Genomic DNA, 16,644 nt, shown 5'->3' on the forward strand with positions numbered 1-16,644 from the left:
ATGTGCAGCGCGCCCTTGAGGAGCCGTAGTGGTAGTGCCTCTGACTATAGGATGTATCACAGTGGTTTCCCCAGGCTGTCGCTCCCTAGGGCCGTTACAGTGATGATCTGTAGGTGAGGGCTCCTGCCTGATGGTAACTTGGGGTGTTTCTAATGCTGGTGGTTGTATGTGTGCCTGGCAGCAGGGGTAGTAGTGCAGAGGCCAGCATATGGTGTGGTAGGAGTCAAGAAACCAGGCCAGAGGTGAAAGAAAATATGTCTCTTTTTTACCGGAATGCAATAACAGTAGTTTTAGTACTGTTCAATCTGAATAATCTGTACACAGTGCAACTGGGAATGCATGGGTTTGGCAAAACTGGAAGTAATGGCCCTCTTTATACACTTTCTTGCTAAAGTCTCTTTTACTCAAATATCGGGCTAATGACTGTATTCTATTAACGCCTGCAATTCACCCTGCGGCGAGCAGGTCAAAAGTTACAACTGGCCAAGTCATTACTAAGGTGTGCAGGGCGTCTTAACTTGTTACCCTGCCACAGCAGGGTCTGAAAAGCTTTATGCAGGTTACTTTGTTGACTGACTCCTTGCCCTGGCCATGCAGATTCCCCAATCTCGTCTCTCCTCTTTCCTCAGTGTAGAAGCAGCAGAGAATCCCACAGAGATGTGTTAGTCTCCAAATTCTTGAAACTGGAGCCTAAGGAGAGGCTCCCTACCCCCTTTAAGCTCTCCTTCAGGCTGCCTAGACCTCTACAGAACTAGGGGTGGAGCCAGCCACCATCTAGCAACCTCCTAAGAGGGCTGAGCTAGGATTATTAACAATGGCCATGCTTACACCATGCATAAACATACCAAGTACAATACATTGCATAGAATAACATTACCTTAAATTAGAAACAAATTACAGATACACCATGTACTGGGATAATGCAAATGCAGCTAGATTTTTTGTGACTGCGAAATTACAGATTATGTTATATGCCCCAATAGACCCATTGGAGGCGATGAACCACTGCCTACCTGTGTGAGTAATATGTTGCTAGTGAGTCTTGGCCACAATGCTAGCTAAGGCCTGTTTCACACTTGCGTTTTGGTTTCCGCTTTTGAGATCCGACAGAGGATCTCAAAACCGGACCAAAACTGTTCCATTTTATGCTAATCTGGATGCAACCGGATCCGTCACTAAAATAATTGTATTAAAAAAATAATTGGCAAAAAAAAATAAATGATCCGGCATTATTGACTTACATTGATTTTGCTGCTGGATCCGGTTTGTTCGGTTTCACAGACCGGACACAAAACCGCAGCTTGCAGCGGTTTTGTGTCCAGTCAAAAATGCAACAAAACGGAATGGAATGCATCCTGATCACTGTTGTCCCTATTGACAATGAATGCGGACAAAATAGAACAGTGGGGGGAGGGCGGGTCACACCAAGAGTCCTTACGCATGCTGATTTTGCCAAAGAAGATTGTAGACAGTTTGCACTACTCATTGGCATTAAATACCATCTCAGCTGAAGTCTACAAACAGCCTCCATATGAATTATGCAATAACAAAATTTTCTCATCCATTGCAAAGCTTGCATCCATATAGATATTGAAAAACTTTTCTTCAGGCCCCTCTCTCATCTATACATATGGGGGATTTGCCTCTGTCATTAAGAGATAGGAGTTCTCTATATGTAACATAGATACCCCCTTGTATGAACCGGTCTGATCTTATAAACTTGGCAATATTCAAAACTCTGAATGGTTGGTCATCAAGAAGACATAAGAGATCGTACGATTTTACTAGGGATTGAATCTGAAGCTACTGGACAAAGGAACAGCTCCTATTTTTCTTGCCAAGTTCACACACAGTTCTTTTAGAGAGTAAATGCCCATCTCTGTCCAATGTTTAGCAGTTCGATTAGGTATCAAATCTTGAAGTAGCTCTAAAGAGAAGTCAAATGCTCAATCTTAATACCTCTATACCTTCCAACAATCAGTCCATATTTTAAGGGCGCTATTAATGGAGTCTAAGGGCTTATGCGCACAGCCGTAGTTTTGGTCCGCATCCGTTCTGCGATTTTTCCGGATTCATCTGAAAAGGGCTACAAAATATGCAGACAACACACCTGTGTGCTGTCCACGTCCTTAAGTCCAAAGATTTAGCAGATTCACTTAATTGTATTACTAGATAAGAAAAACCTCTGCCGCTATCGCAAAAGGGAAGTCCTATAATAAGATACTATTGAATCCTTATGTGCAGTTTCTCTCAAGTTCTTTCTCTATTGCAAGTGATAATATCATCGGCATAAGCCCCATCTTATTGACATACCTGTCACATTCAATCGTATGGCCTGAGCCAATAGTTCAGTTGACAGAAAAAGTAACAAGGGGGACAGCGGACAATCCTGACAGGTTCCGTTGGACATCCTGAGCTCGCCAGAACAAAAACCCATATACCATGTACAGACAAACCTCTAGTCTGTAGTCATAATATGAGCAATTCTCTGTTATGCCCGACTGCCATATTTAAAGGGAGTCTGTCACCTCCAAAATCCATTTCAAAGTAAGCATACTGCTATGTAGGGTAGAGGCCCTGCAACATAACCAGACTTTTCTTGCGACAATCGGGTCCTCTAATTCTGAGAAGTGCTTCTTTTTATTTCTATGAAAATAAGGCTTTAGGTGCTCTGTGGCCTGGGCTGTTCCATTTGGTGCACCTTGTAGTCTCTGTGGCATCGCTACTGGCTTTGAAATCTCAGGGACTGTCAATTAAGGGGGAAGTGCTGGGTGGCATTACTGATGGAGCGGCCTTCATGACGAAGGCTCAATGCTGGATCCTTCATATGACAGATCCTAACAATGCCCTATTGACTCCATTAACTTACGAAGGTCTCCATTGTGACTCCATTGTAGTTCCCATTGACTTCTCAGCAAGAATGCTAATGCAGATGTACTGCACTGAACTTGCAATCAAATTTGACAGAATTGCCCATGGCGGCTCTGAACACAGATGTGAATAGAGCCTTAGTGCAAACGCCTATATCTTTCATTGTTGGATATTATCTTGTAGCTGTTGTAGTTTGGTCTACTGCCAAGGTGGGGCTCAGCCATAGTGTTTGTTGATTAGACTATCTGTAAGACAAAGCTGCAGGCGGGCGTGTTTCGCCCTACTCATGATTTTCATTGACATTTTTTGACAAGGGGATTTGTAAAATAGAAGCTGAGTTTTGCAAGTGTTAAAAGCTGTGATCTTGAGGGTACGACCAGCACGGTTGAGTAGCGCATGGCCGTACAGACTCTGTATTGAAGGTGCCGTGCGGCCATTAACAATGCAGACTGATTAAACTGTGCAGTCTCCTTTTTTAGAAAGCCAGCAGTGGTGGCCATGCTTGCATACTATAGAAAAAAGCAGCGGCCTCTCTGGTGGGTGGGACAGTGGGAGTACCCGCAGGCTCAGCAGCTCCTGTCCTGGCCACCTCGTATCTACACTGCAGCGGTGGCCATAACCCCTGGATATGAGCAGAGTGTAATGGGATGGAAAAATTTATCAAGCCAGCATAGGAGGCAATATGCCCAATCACAATACATTAGTAAGTGCCTTGTATTAACTTTCTCTACATGATAAATGTCATTTGCTGAAGTGATATAACCACTTTAAGTTCCCATTACAGGGAATGAATATTTTTATGTATATTGCAATCAGCCCATGTAAAGGTGCAGTGATTCTCATCCCCACACAGCGGAGGTGATTGTTGCAGGTAAATGCAAGTAACTGCCCGATCATCACTCCTCTGATTTGCGGACAATTCTTGGCTTGCGTAAAGGAACTTAATTGGTGTGCATAGGTTAATACTGAAAAGCACATACCTTGGCAGCAGTGGCGTAACTAGAAATGACTGGGCCCCATAGCAAATTTTTGAATTCCCCCCCCCCCCCAAAAAAAAAACCTTCTTCCGTGCAATCCCCACACCTGTGGCTAGTCAAAATCACTCTCAGACCAGGCCTGGCAGCTGCTCCGTCCGTTTCCTATAGTGTCTCTGTATATAGTGTAAATTATAATATTGTTGAGGGGACCCTGACAAATTCTCTTAGTCCTCCTGGGTGGGCCTTTTCTGAGGTCCCCTGCTTGGCAGCATCCTTGTTCACTATTTTTGTTGACTTTTTCAGCTTCTATCTTTTTTTGGGACAGTGATGTTTTCTTAAATCTACAGCATGCTCTTGGTACAGCGTTTTTCCCATAGACTTATCTATAGCACTTTAAAAAATCTGATAAAACACCATCAAAAACTTGAAAAGCATGTAAAGAAAAAGAAAAAACAAAAAGTGTTTGTAAAGGAAAACTTCACATTGGTTTTACATTAGAGTCTATAGTGAATGGTAATTTCACTACAAACAATGCATTTTTGTGGGGGGTGGGGTCCTTTTTTTTCTTAAATACGTTGTGCTTTTTTCCCAAATCACAGCATGTTACAATTAAATAAATAATGTGTTTATACAATGTATACGTATATATTCCTAAGGTGGTTGGGAATGGGTTAATTTAAGTAAAAAAGACTAGTAATAAAAAAAATTTACCTTTTAGATCAGGACTGATTTACCTACATAGAAATGCATACAGCAATTAAATTTTTTGGACCCCCAATTGAAACATTTGGGGTTCTTTTGAAAGAGTTTTTTTTCCGTCAAATGTGTTACCTTGCCACAGGATAAGTAATAAATGTCTGATCACTGGAGGCCCAACATGATCTTGAGAGCTCCTTTACACGGTTGTGTGATGAAGACTTTGGAGTAGTGGTTTAGCTTGTGCCCTGATGCTCCAGTCTTTGACTAAGGGGCTGATGGAGACGGCTGCTCTTTTTATCAGCCCTATAGACTTGAATTGACGAGTAGAAGGCATGCTTGACAACTGTTCTATTAAAACTCCTCCTGATCACGGTTTTGCAGTTGGAGGGAATCAAGACCCCCCATTCTGGTGACCATGAGGGTCCCAGTGCTGAGAACTTCCATCTATCAGACATTTATCACCTCTCCTGTAGATAACTGATTAGTTTTGATTGAGTGAAAACCATAATCTTCTTTTGCCTGAACTCACTTGCTCCTGTTTGCTGAGGCAGGGAACCATTCCAAACTTTATCATGGTTTCTGCTTATGTCCCTGCAGGTGGCTAAAAAAAAATGCTGGATATTTTCAAGACTTTACCATACTTTGGTTGAGGGAATTGGATTATTGGAGAACATACCTTGGTGTCAACACTATTGATACTTTGAGGAAATTTTAATCAAAACTGGTGATGGACAGTTGCCCAAAGCAATCAATCAGATTTCAGAATCTTTCTTCAGAGACATTTTTGCTCTATAGTATGCAGACTTATTTTTAATACAACATGGGAAAAAATATGCAAAGAGGTATCTCACAGGCAAACACAACCATCTTGCTATTGCCACCTGGAAGTGGCTCCCTGTGAGTCAAAGTCAGACTTTTCAACAAGCCTTGGAACATGACAAGGGAAAATAGCCAAGCAAAATATCCATCCATAGACCACCAGACTTAGACTCATAGGGAGCCACTTCCAGAAGTTGACATTAGCAACATGGTTCTCTTTGCCTGGGAGATACCTCTTTGCATATTTAGAAACTTTTGAACGTCTTACTTTACGCAGCTGACCCACTTCTCCCCCAATGTGTGGTAGGAAGGAAGGAAGTACATCTTGGTTTGGAGAATGTAAACCCATAGAGGCACAAATAGGTGATTGCCGTCATCAGCACTCTAATTCCAGTGAATTTTCTTAGTTAAGGGCAACAGGGACTACAAGGTGTGACAACCACCTGCCAATCCCGTCGTGCTATGCCACAGTTGCCATACTGGTCCACTAGAGACTTCTGGAGGTGAATCCACTGTGAGCTCAGTAAACGTTTAAGATCGGTTGGTGTGCCCATACATAATACAATCGTGATTGTATGTACAATCGGTAAAATAAAATTATCGATTTTGGGTGGGAAATCAACTTAATTTACTGCCACCACTCTTCGTATTGAATCGGGGCGAAGAGACCCCGGCTAGCTATTCCTAAAGGGAATAAACGGTTATTTGCAACCTAGTTAACAAATTAACAATTTATAAAAATAAGACAATGCGGTAGTATGTCCCTCCTAAGGACAGAGTTCTTAGCGTAGACCAAATAATCAGGTAACAAGGGCAAAACAGGAACGATTAAATTGTTAATTTTATTATAAAAACTATACACAGAAAGATACATAAAAAATGACAGGTAAATATACCTGCCAGTTGAACAGATTTAATTGGATAGAAATAAGGAAGAGATGAAAGGGAATAAAATGTCTTTAAGTTCAGAATTACCGTGGTCAAGTTACAGTAAAAGATAAAGTCTTTGCAAGGAATAATCCAAGATGGCGGGGTGCCCGTGTCCAGCGGGCGGTCATGATGTTATTCGACTTCAGATGGTAGATGAAGGACCAGGACCTGAGTGGTTCACTGTGTTTTACCCACTTTGGAGTTGGGAGTGGCTATGACACGCACAAGTCCAGCCTTGGGTAATTGGAACAGGGGGCAGTTCTTGCCCCAGAGAGAGAAAATATGGCAGAATCCTTGCTTTGCCAGTTTCTCCGTACCCGTAGGTCAAATTAAGAAATAGAGTTCATATTTATAATCAGTAGAACTTTTACGAATCATCTGATACCAAATATGTCATGGCTGGCGGTGGGGGAAACCCCCAGCCGTGCGGTACCCGTAGATGTTGGGTCGCTGCAAGGCCAGGACCACAGGATCAGGGAGCAGGTCACCTCCTAAAGTCTCCCTGATCTGACCCTAACTCCTAACCTGCATGGGCCGACCTTTAGGGTAGGAGGACCCATGCGCTGGAACCTCGGGTCCCTACTATCCCTCCGCAGGTCCCTAGGCTAGGAGCTGGATGGACTACCTGTTCCTCCAGAACACGGAGGAACAGGAGCCTAGAAAGGCCAAGCTGGTAAATAAGGGGAAACCAATACACCTTATGGCAGTGGCAGGTATGTGGAACTACTACCTCACCTACCTGCCATAAACACACAGCCCGGAACCCATGCAAAAGTGCTGTCTGTCTAACAACCACAGAAAAGACAACAGCACACAACATACATCACACGGGGAACCAGGGAACCATAAGGTGCAACAAACCAGCAACCACATACACATAAACATAACATCAGACAAGGTAACAAAGGTTTTACTAACAAGGTTTTATGACCAGAAGGTTGGTCCTCACCAGGCAGATGGAGGAGACAGGAGGCTGCTCCAGCCAGCATGGCTGAGAGCAACCTACTGAAGCCTGCAGGAGTCTCAGGCTATATAGGCCAAAAGGCCACACCCACCAGTCAACCACACCCAGTGACAACACACACACTGGGAAGGGAGTTAACCCTTCCTACACCACAGAAGGGAAAACACCAACTAAAAGGGGAATAGCACACACACTCACTCACCTGTCACCGCTGGCAACGGCATGCGTGGCCACCGTGTCCTGCAGAACAACCAGCAGGCAGAGACCCTGCCACCACATGCACAACACCAGACGTTGCCGCGGACAACCACAGGTGAAGGGAGGTGTCCAAGTGCATACAACCTCGTGCACAACAAACAGACCAGGAAGTGCACACAAACACAGACGAAGGACGTGCACACCAAAACACGATGCCAAGGGCAACCGCACGCACACTTGTTGTCCGCGGCAACCGCACCTGAGGCAAACAACTAAGTGCCCCAGCTGCGGTTGACGAACTCCCAAACCGCGGGCAACAGCATGCGGCACCCAAGGAGTCACGACCATGACCAGGGGTCGTGACAAAATATGACTGGAAGACAATACCGTGTGCCTGAGAACCTTTATATCTCAAAGTTGGAATCTCAGATTTGCTTCCGGATTTCCTGCAAGGTGTTAGAATAACCTCAGCCATTTTGGAAGAGATAGTTCATTCCGTATTTTTCTAACCCATGAAATATGAGCAAAATATAAAAAAAATATGCAATCTATGGATTGGAGGTGACTAAGGTCATCTTTCTTCTTGTACCAACCAGCTGCGTGATAAGGATCTGTCATTCTCTTCTGAAGTTTCTGCCCAGGTTTAAGGGTGTTAAGACCCCTGCTGTGCTTCGGCCGCTCAGACTAGAGAGAGGGCACTTTTATGGGGTTTTGTCAAGATAATATCAGATTGATGTATACTAAACCTGGCAGGGGTTTCTCCTAGGGCCAGGAAGAATCTTTTGGAGCTGTGAAGGTGAATTAATTTCTGGGTTGAGAGAGTTTTAACTCTTTGTGTGAATGATAGGGCTCTTGTGATTCTGTAATTTTAAAACAGGATGCATTCGCGATTTCTTCGGTAATCGGTATTGCCGAGATCGCGAAGCGTCACACAAGGCATTTATATTACACCGGAGCTCATCAAAAACTAGGGTATGGGTAGAAGTTGCAGTGTCCGCATTCAGTCAAAGCCATAAGCACATTCAGATTTACAAGGCTGTGTGTTCCTGCCCAACCTCAACTGTAATAAAATCTACTCACGTAATGCCGTCACTACAAATCATAAGAGTTGAGGTCAGGCAGGAACACACAGCATTATAAATCATTATAATGCTGATCTGGTCAAAGGAGCATAGTTCACTATGGGGATTCACATCTCACATGCAGCGTATTACATGCATTGAACATGCTTGGTTGAAACTGGCCATTACATTACAAATCAAGGACTAATACAGCTGCTTGTATTTTACTCACAGTCATTAACCCCTTACATTTTGTGTTTGTTGCCATTAGATCTCATTTTAATATTTTTGTTTTTCTCTCATTTTTATGCTTTGTCTTTAAAGCTTTACTATTGAATCAAGGTAAGCACATTTATTTCTGAATTCCCCTTTCTATTAACTATTCACTTTCAGCATTTCCATAAAATAATTACTATATACAGTGCCTTGCAAAAGTATTCACCCCCCTTGACTTTTTTTGTATTTTGGTGCCTCACAACCTGGAATTAACATGGATTGTTTGAGGATTTGCATCATTTAATTTACAGAACATGCCCACACCTTTTAGAATGTGTTTTTTTTTTATTTTTTTTTATTTTGAAGCAAACAACAAGTAGGACAAAATAACAGAAAAACTCAATGTGCATAACTATTCACCCCCCTAAAGTCAATACTTTGTAGAGCCACCTTTTGCAGTAATCACAGCTCCAAGTCGCTTTGGATAAGTCTCTATGAGCTTGCCACATCTTACCACTGGGATATTTGCCCATTCCTCCTTGCAAAACTGCTCCAGTTCCTTCAAGTTGGATGGTTTGCGCTTGTGAACAGCAATCTTTAAGTCTGACCACAGATTTTCTATTGGATTGAGATCTGGGCTGTGACTAGGCCATTCCAACACATTTACATGTTTCCCTTTAAACTACTCAAGTGTTGCTTTAGCCGTGTGTTTGGGGTCATTGTTCTGCTGGAAGGTGAACCTCCGTCCTAGCCTCAAATCACTCACAGAGTGGTACAGGTTTTGCTCAAGAATATCCCTGTATTTAGCACCATCCATCTTTCCCTGAACTCTGACCAGTTTCCCAGTCCCATCCACCCAGCATAATCCTGACACCACCATGTTTAACTGTGGGGATGGTGTTCTTTGGGTGATGTGATGTGTTAGGTTTGCGCCAGACACAGCGTTTTATTTGATGGCCGAAAAGTTAAATTTTAGTCTCGTCAGACCAGAGCACCTTCCTCCATACATTTTGGGGGTCTCCCACATGCTTTTTCGCAAACTCACAACGTGCCTTTTTGTTTTTAGCTGAAAGTAATAGCTTTCTCTGGCCACTCTGCCATAAAGCCCAACTCTATGGAGCGTACGGCTTATTGTCGTCCTATGTAGAGATACTCCAGTCTCTGCTGTGGAACTCTGCAGCTCCTCCAGGGTTACCTTAGGTCAGTTATGGCGAACCTTTTACAGACCGAGTGCCCAAACTGCAACCCAAAACACACTTATTTATCTCAAAGTGCCAACACGCACTTTAACCTGAATGCCAATATAGTATATCTTCCATGTACTTTATCATGTAGCTGTAATAGCCTGCCTACATTCAGTGCGTTGCCTGTGCTGTTCATAGTGAGCCCTGCGCTGATGAATGGCAGGAAAAGTCTAAGGCATACTGGTACACCATACCAGGGAGCGGGTGCCCACAGAGAGGGCTCTGAGTGCCACCTCTGGCACCCGTGCCATAGGTTCGCCACCACTGCCTTAGGTCTTTGTGCTGCCTCTCTGATTAATGTGCTCTTTTCCCGGTCCGTGAGTTTTGGTGGGCGGCCGGCTCTTGGCAAGTTTGCTGTTGTGCCATGTTCTTTCCATTTGGTTATGATGGATTTGATGGTGCTCCTGGGGATCATCAAAGATTTAAATATTTTTTTATAACCTAACCCTGACTTGTACTTTTCAACAACATTGTCCCTTACTTGTTTGGAGAGTTCATTGGTCTTCATGTCAGTGTTTGGTTAGTGATGCCTCCTGCTTAGGTGTTGCAGCCTCTGGGGCCTTTCAAAAAAGGTGTGTATATGTAATGACAGATCATGTGACACTTAGATTGCACACAGGTGGACTGCATTTCACTAATTATGTGTCTTCTGAAGGTAACTGGTTGCACCAGAGCTTTTTATGGGCTTCCTAACAAAGGGGGTGAATACATACGCACATGCCAATTTTCTGTTTTCTATTTCTAAACAATAGTTTTATTTATATATTTTTCTCATTTCACTTCACCAACTTAGACTATTGTGTTCTGATCCATCACATAAAATTCAGATTAACAATACATTGAACTTAACCGCCTCCGGACCGCCTAACGCAGGATCGCGGTCTGGAGGCGGCTGTCTCAGGCAGAGTCACGCGTCATATCGCAAGACGCAAGACTTCCTGTGAACACGCGCACACAGGCGCGCGCGTTCACAGGATCGGCAGGTAAGCGAGTGGATCTACAGCCTGCCAGCGGCGATCGTTCGCTAGCAGGCTGTAGATGCGATTTTTTTTAACCCCTAACAGGTATATTAGACGCTGTTTTGATAACAGCGTCTAATATACCTGCTACCTGGTCCTCTGGTGGTCCCTTTTGCTTGGATCGACCACCAGAGGACACAGGCAGCTCTGTAATAAGTAGCACCAAGCACCACACTACACCACACCCCCCCTGTCACTTATTAACCCCTGATCACCCTATATAGACTCCCTGATCACCCCCCTGTCATTGATCACCCCCCTGTAAGGCTCCATTCAGACGTCCGTATGTGTTTTACGGATCCACGGATCCATGGATCGGATCTGCAAAACACATACGGACGTCTTAATGGAGCCTTACAGGGGGGTGATCAATGACGGGGGTGATCACCCCATATACACTCCCTGATCACCCCCTGTCATTGATCACCTCCCTGTTAGGCTCCATTAAGACGTCCGTATGTGTTTTGCGGATCCGATCGGTGGATCCGCAAAACACATACGGACCTCTGAATGGAGCGTTACAGGGGGGTGATCAATAACAGGGGGGTATAAGGGAGTCTATATGGGGTGATCACCCCCCTGTAAGGCTCCATTCAGACGTCCGTATGTGTTTTGCGGATCCGTAAAACACGGACACCGCGGATCCGCAAAACACATACAGAGCCTTACAGGGGGGTGATCAATGACAGGGTGGTGATCACCCCATATAGACTCCCTGATCACCCCCCTGTCATTGATCACCCCTCTGCAAGGCTCCATTTAGACATTTTTTTGGCACAAGTTAGCGGAAATAGATTTTTTGTTTTTTCTTACAAAGTCTCATATTCCACTAACTTGTGTCAAAAAATAAAATCTCACATGAACTCCCCATACCCCTCACGGAATCCAAATGCGTACATTTTTTTAGACATTTATATTCCAGACTTCTTCTCACGCTTTAGGGCCCCTAAAATGCCAGGGCAGTATAAATAGCCCACATGTGACCCCATTTCGGAAAGAAGACACCCCAAGGTATTCGCTGAGGGGCATATTGAGTCCATGAAAGATTGAACTTTTTGTCCCAAGTTAGCGGAAAGGGAGACTTTGTGAGAAAAAAAAATACAAAAATCAATTTCTGCTAACTTGTGCCCCCAAAAAAAATCTTCTATGAACTCGCCATGCCCCTCATTGAATACCTTGGGGTGTCTTCTTTCCAAAATGGGGTCACATGTGGGGTATTTATACTGCCCTGGCATTTTAGGGGCCCTAAAGCGTGAGAAGAAGTCTGGGATCCAAATGTCTAAAAATGCACTCCTAAAAAGGAATTTGGGCCCCTTTGCCCACCTAGGCTGCAAAAATGTGTCACACATCTGGTATCGCCGTACTCAGGAGAAGTTGGGGAATGTGTTTTGGGGTGTCATTTTACATATACCCATGTTGGGTGAGAGAAATATCTTGGTCAAATACCAACTTTCTATAAAAAAATGGGAAAAGTTGTCTTTTGCCAAGATAATTCTCTCACCCAGCATGGGTATATGTAAAATGACACCCCAAAATACATTCCCCCAACTTCTCCACTAACTTGTGACAAAAAAAAAAAAAAATTCTAGGAACTCGCCATGCCCCTCACAGAATACCTTGGGGTGTCTTCTTTCCGAAATGGGGTCACTTGTGGGGTAGTTATACTGCGCTGGCATTCTAGGGGCCCTAATGTGTGCAAAGTAGTTTGAAATCAAAATGTGTAAAAAATGACCTGTGAAATCCTAAAGGTGCTCTTTGGAAAGTGTGCCCCTTTGCCCACCTAGGCGGCAAAAAAGTGTCACACATGTGGTATCGCCGTACTCAGGAGAAGTTGGGGAATGTATTTTGGGGTGTCATTTTACATATACCCATGCTGGGTGAGAGAATTATCTTGGCAAAAGACAACTTTTCCCATTTTTTTATAGAAAGTTGGTATTTGACCAAGATATTTATCTCACCCAGCATGGGTATATGTAAAATGACACCCCAAAACACATTCCCCAACTTCTCCTGAGTACGGAGATACCAGATGTGTGACACTTTTTTGCAGCCTAGATGCGCAAAGCGGCCCAAATTCCTTTTAGGAGGGCATTTTTAGACATTTGGATCCCAGATTTCTTCTCACGCTTTCGGGCCCCTAAAATGCCAGGGCAGTATAAATACCCCACATGTGACCCCATTTTGGAAAGAAGACACCCCAAGGTATTCCGTGAGGGGCAGAGCGAGTTCCTAGAATTTTTTTTTTTGGCACAAGTTAGCGGAAATGGATTTTTTTTGTATTTTCTCACAAAGTCTCCCTTTCCGCTAACTTGGGACAAAAATTTCAATCTTTCATGGACTCAATATGCCCCTCACGGAATACCTTGGGGTGTCTTCTTTCCGAAATGGGGTCACATGTGGGGTATTTATACTGCCCTGGCATTTTAGGGGCCCTAAAGCGTGAGAAGAAGTCTGGAATATAAATGTCTAAAAAATTTTACGCATTTGGATTCCGTGAGGGGTATGGTGAGTTCATGTGAGATTTTATTTTTTGACACAAGTTAGTGGAATATGAGACTTAGTAAGAAAAAGCAAAAAAAAAAAAAAAAACAATTTCCGCTAACTTGGGCCCAAAAAAATGTCTGAATGGAGCCTTACAGGGGGTGATCAATGACAGGGGGGTGATCAGGGAGTCTAAATGGGTGATCACCCCCTGTCATTGATCACCCCCCTGTAAGGCTCCATTCAGACATCCGTATGTGTTTTGCGAATCCGAACCATGTATCCGTGGATCCGTAAAAATCATACGGACGTCTGAATGGAGCCTTACAGGGGGGTGATCAATGACAGGGAAGTGATCAGGAAGTCTATATGGGTGATCACCTCCTTGTCATTGATCACCCACCTGTAAGGCTCCATTCAGACGTCCGTATGCGTTTTGCGGATCCGATCCATGTATCCGTTGATCTGTAAAAATCATACGGACGTCTGAATGGAGCCTTACAGGGGGGTGATCAATGACAGGGGGGTGATCAATGACAGGGAAGTGATCAGGAAGTCTATATGGGTAATCACCCCCTTGTCATTGATCACCCACCTGTAAGGCTCCATTCAGACGTCCGTATGTGTTTTGCGGATCCGATCCGTGGATCCGTAAAAATCATACGGACGTCTGAATGGAGCCTTACAGGGGGGTGATCAATGACGGGGGGTGGATCAATGACAGGGAAGTGATCAGGAAGTCTATACGCGTGATCACCCCCTTGTCATTGATCACCCACCTGTAAGGCTCCATTCAGACGTCCGTATGCGTTTTGTGGATCCGATCCATGTATCCATGGATCCGTAAAAATCATACGGACGTCTGAATGGAGCCTTACAGGGGGGTGATCAATGACAGGGGGTGATCAGGAAGTCTATATGGGTGATCAGGGAGTGTATATGAAGTGATCAGGGGTTCATAAGGGGTTAATAAGTGAGAGGGGGGGTGTAGTGTAGTGGTGTTTGGTGCTACTTTACACAGCTACCTGTGTCCTCTGGTGGTCGATCCAAACAAAAGGGACCACCAGAGGACCAGGTAGCAGGTATATTAGACGCTGTTATCAAAACAGCGTCTAATATACCTGTTAGGGGTTAAAAAAATCACATCTCCAGCCTGCCAGCGAACGATCGCCGCTGGCAGGCTGTAGATCCACTCTCTTACCTTCCGTTCCTGTGAACGCGCGCGCCTGTGTGCGCGCGTTCACAGGAAATCTCGCGTCTCGCGAGTTGACGCGTATATGCGTCGTTGAGCGCACAGCTGCCACCTCCGGACCGCAGATCTGCGTTAGGCGGTCCGGAGGTGGTTAAGGGTGTTTAAGCTAGGGGGGCTGAGGTGGTTAAGGCTATAAAAAAAAGTCAAGGGGGGAGGGGGGGGGGGTGAATACTTTTGCAAGACACTGTATAGTTCATAATTAGGGATGAGCGAATCTCCGAAGTCGATTCGCATAAAACTTCGTTCCAATACTGTACGAAGCAGGAGCACTGTACAGTATTAGAATGTATTGGCTCCGATGAGCCGAAGTTATTGCTTTGCGAATTCTCGTGAGACTTTGGGTAATAATAACTTCATAAATTAATTTGCACAGTGAAAACCAATTCCTGAACTCGTGTTCGGCTCCAAGGTACCAATGTTTTTTTTACAGTACAAATTAAATTTATGAAGTTATTACCCGAAGTTTTGCAAGACTTCGCGAAGTAATAACTTTGGCTAATCGGAGCCGATACATTCTAATACTGTACGAGCTCCTGCTCCATACAGTATTGGAACAAAGTTGTATGCAAATCGACTTCGGATGTTTCATCCAAAGTCGATTCGCTCATCCCTATTCATAATGTTCAAGGAATTACTTACATAATCTCTTATGACCCATTTTATATTTATGTACCGAGCGCCCTTTATCAGATTATAACATACGTAAATAGAGTGGCCATGTGCCTGTGTTGACAATACATGAGCTCTTAGGGCTCATACACATAAACCTTTTTTTATTTCCGTGACCCTTGCGTTTTTTTGCAAAAAAAATAAGGAAGTTACTCCGTGTGCATTCAGTTACCGTATGTCCCTTCCGCAAACAAATGTCCTATTATTGTCCACATTACGGATGAGGATAGTACTGTTCTATTAGGGGCCAGCTGTTCCCTTCTACAAAATACAAAATGCACACGGACATCATCCATATTTTTTGCGGATCCATGTTTTGTGGACCACAAAATACATACAGTCGTGTGAATGAGCCTGTCACCAGGAAATTTACTGTTAATCCTCTGTTAATCCAGCTCTATTCACTTCCAAGGGGCTGAGCTGTGCCTAGGCCACGTGACCTATGAATGTGTCGTCACTGGGAAAAGAGACACGGCCGCGGCCCACACAGGAGCGCTGGTGTCTTCTCAAACAGCTGATCAGTGGGGGTCCTGGGTGTCAGACCCCACCAATCAGATACTGATGACCTATCCAGAGGGTAGGTCATCAGTATTAAAATGTAGAAAAACCCTTTTAAAGGTAATTCTTTTGAAACAAATACACAGTAACATGATCCAGCTGATGCATTTTCAGCTAGGGTTAATCATTTCTAGCATTTTGCTCGACTGCCAAATTAAAATTTAAATCCTGGATGCAAGGCGTTCGTACATTTACTGGGTTGTAGAATTTCACATCAAATTTCCTTGGCCAGTGTTGCTGCCAAATTAATTCCTTGTTTTCTCCTAGGACATGTGTGCAGTATTTACTGGTGACATGTGGGTCCTGTTTAGATCAGTAACCGGATGCATCAAGCATGAACTAGAAGAGACATTTATCTGACTGTGCTATAATTAATTGAAATAGTTATACTGCAGTTTTATGGCCGATGATGCAGCAGTTGGGAACGAGATTTCTAAAAACAGCAAAATAGTGACAAATATCGACGTGTAGAATAAATGAGTCTGACAGCTGCAGCTCTGGGGGTGTCCTTATAACATAATGAATGTTTAGAAGATTTTGAGATACCAAATTACCACTTGTTTTATTTAAACCTCTTGTCTGTGGAGTCAAAGCTCAGTTGTTGTTTTTTTTAAAAAATTTCAGTGTGAACGAAAGCTTGTAATACATGAGGTGGTTATTTGTAGGCATTTGCAGTAGGCAATTTA

The 16,644-nt window shown here is 43.8% G+C and overlaps 1 protein-coding gene across 5 annotated transcripts in view; it reads left to right on the forward strand.

Annotated features, from left to right (window-relative positions):
• Positions 1 to 16,644, forward strand: part of SLC8A3 (solute carrier family 8 member A3) — a 314,434-nt gene that overhangs the window by 277,615 nt on the left and 20,175 nt on the right. For 3 of the 5 annotated variants that reach the window (XM_044272299.1, XM_044272300.1, XM_044272303.1), the window contains one exon: positions 8,844 to 8,861. The exons of the other annotated variants lie outside the window; for them this stretch is intronic. In XM_044272299.1, the coding sequence (XP_044128234.1) occupies positions 8,844 to 8,861 (18 nt within the window). The remainder of the gene's footprint in view (positions 1 to 8,843; positions 8,862 to 16,644) is intronic. 5 annotated transcript variants of the gene reach the window in all.

Source organism: Bufo gargarizans, chromosome 11, assembly GCF_014858855.1.
Source record: "Bufo gargarizans isolate SCDJY-AF-19 chromosome 11, ASM1485885v1, whole genome shotgun sequence".
NCBI lineage: Eukaryota > Metazoa > Chordata > Amphibia > Anura > Bufonidae > Bufo > Bufo gargarizans.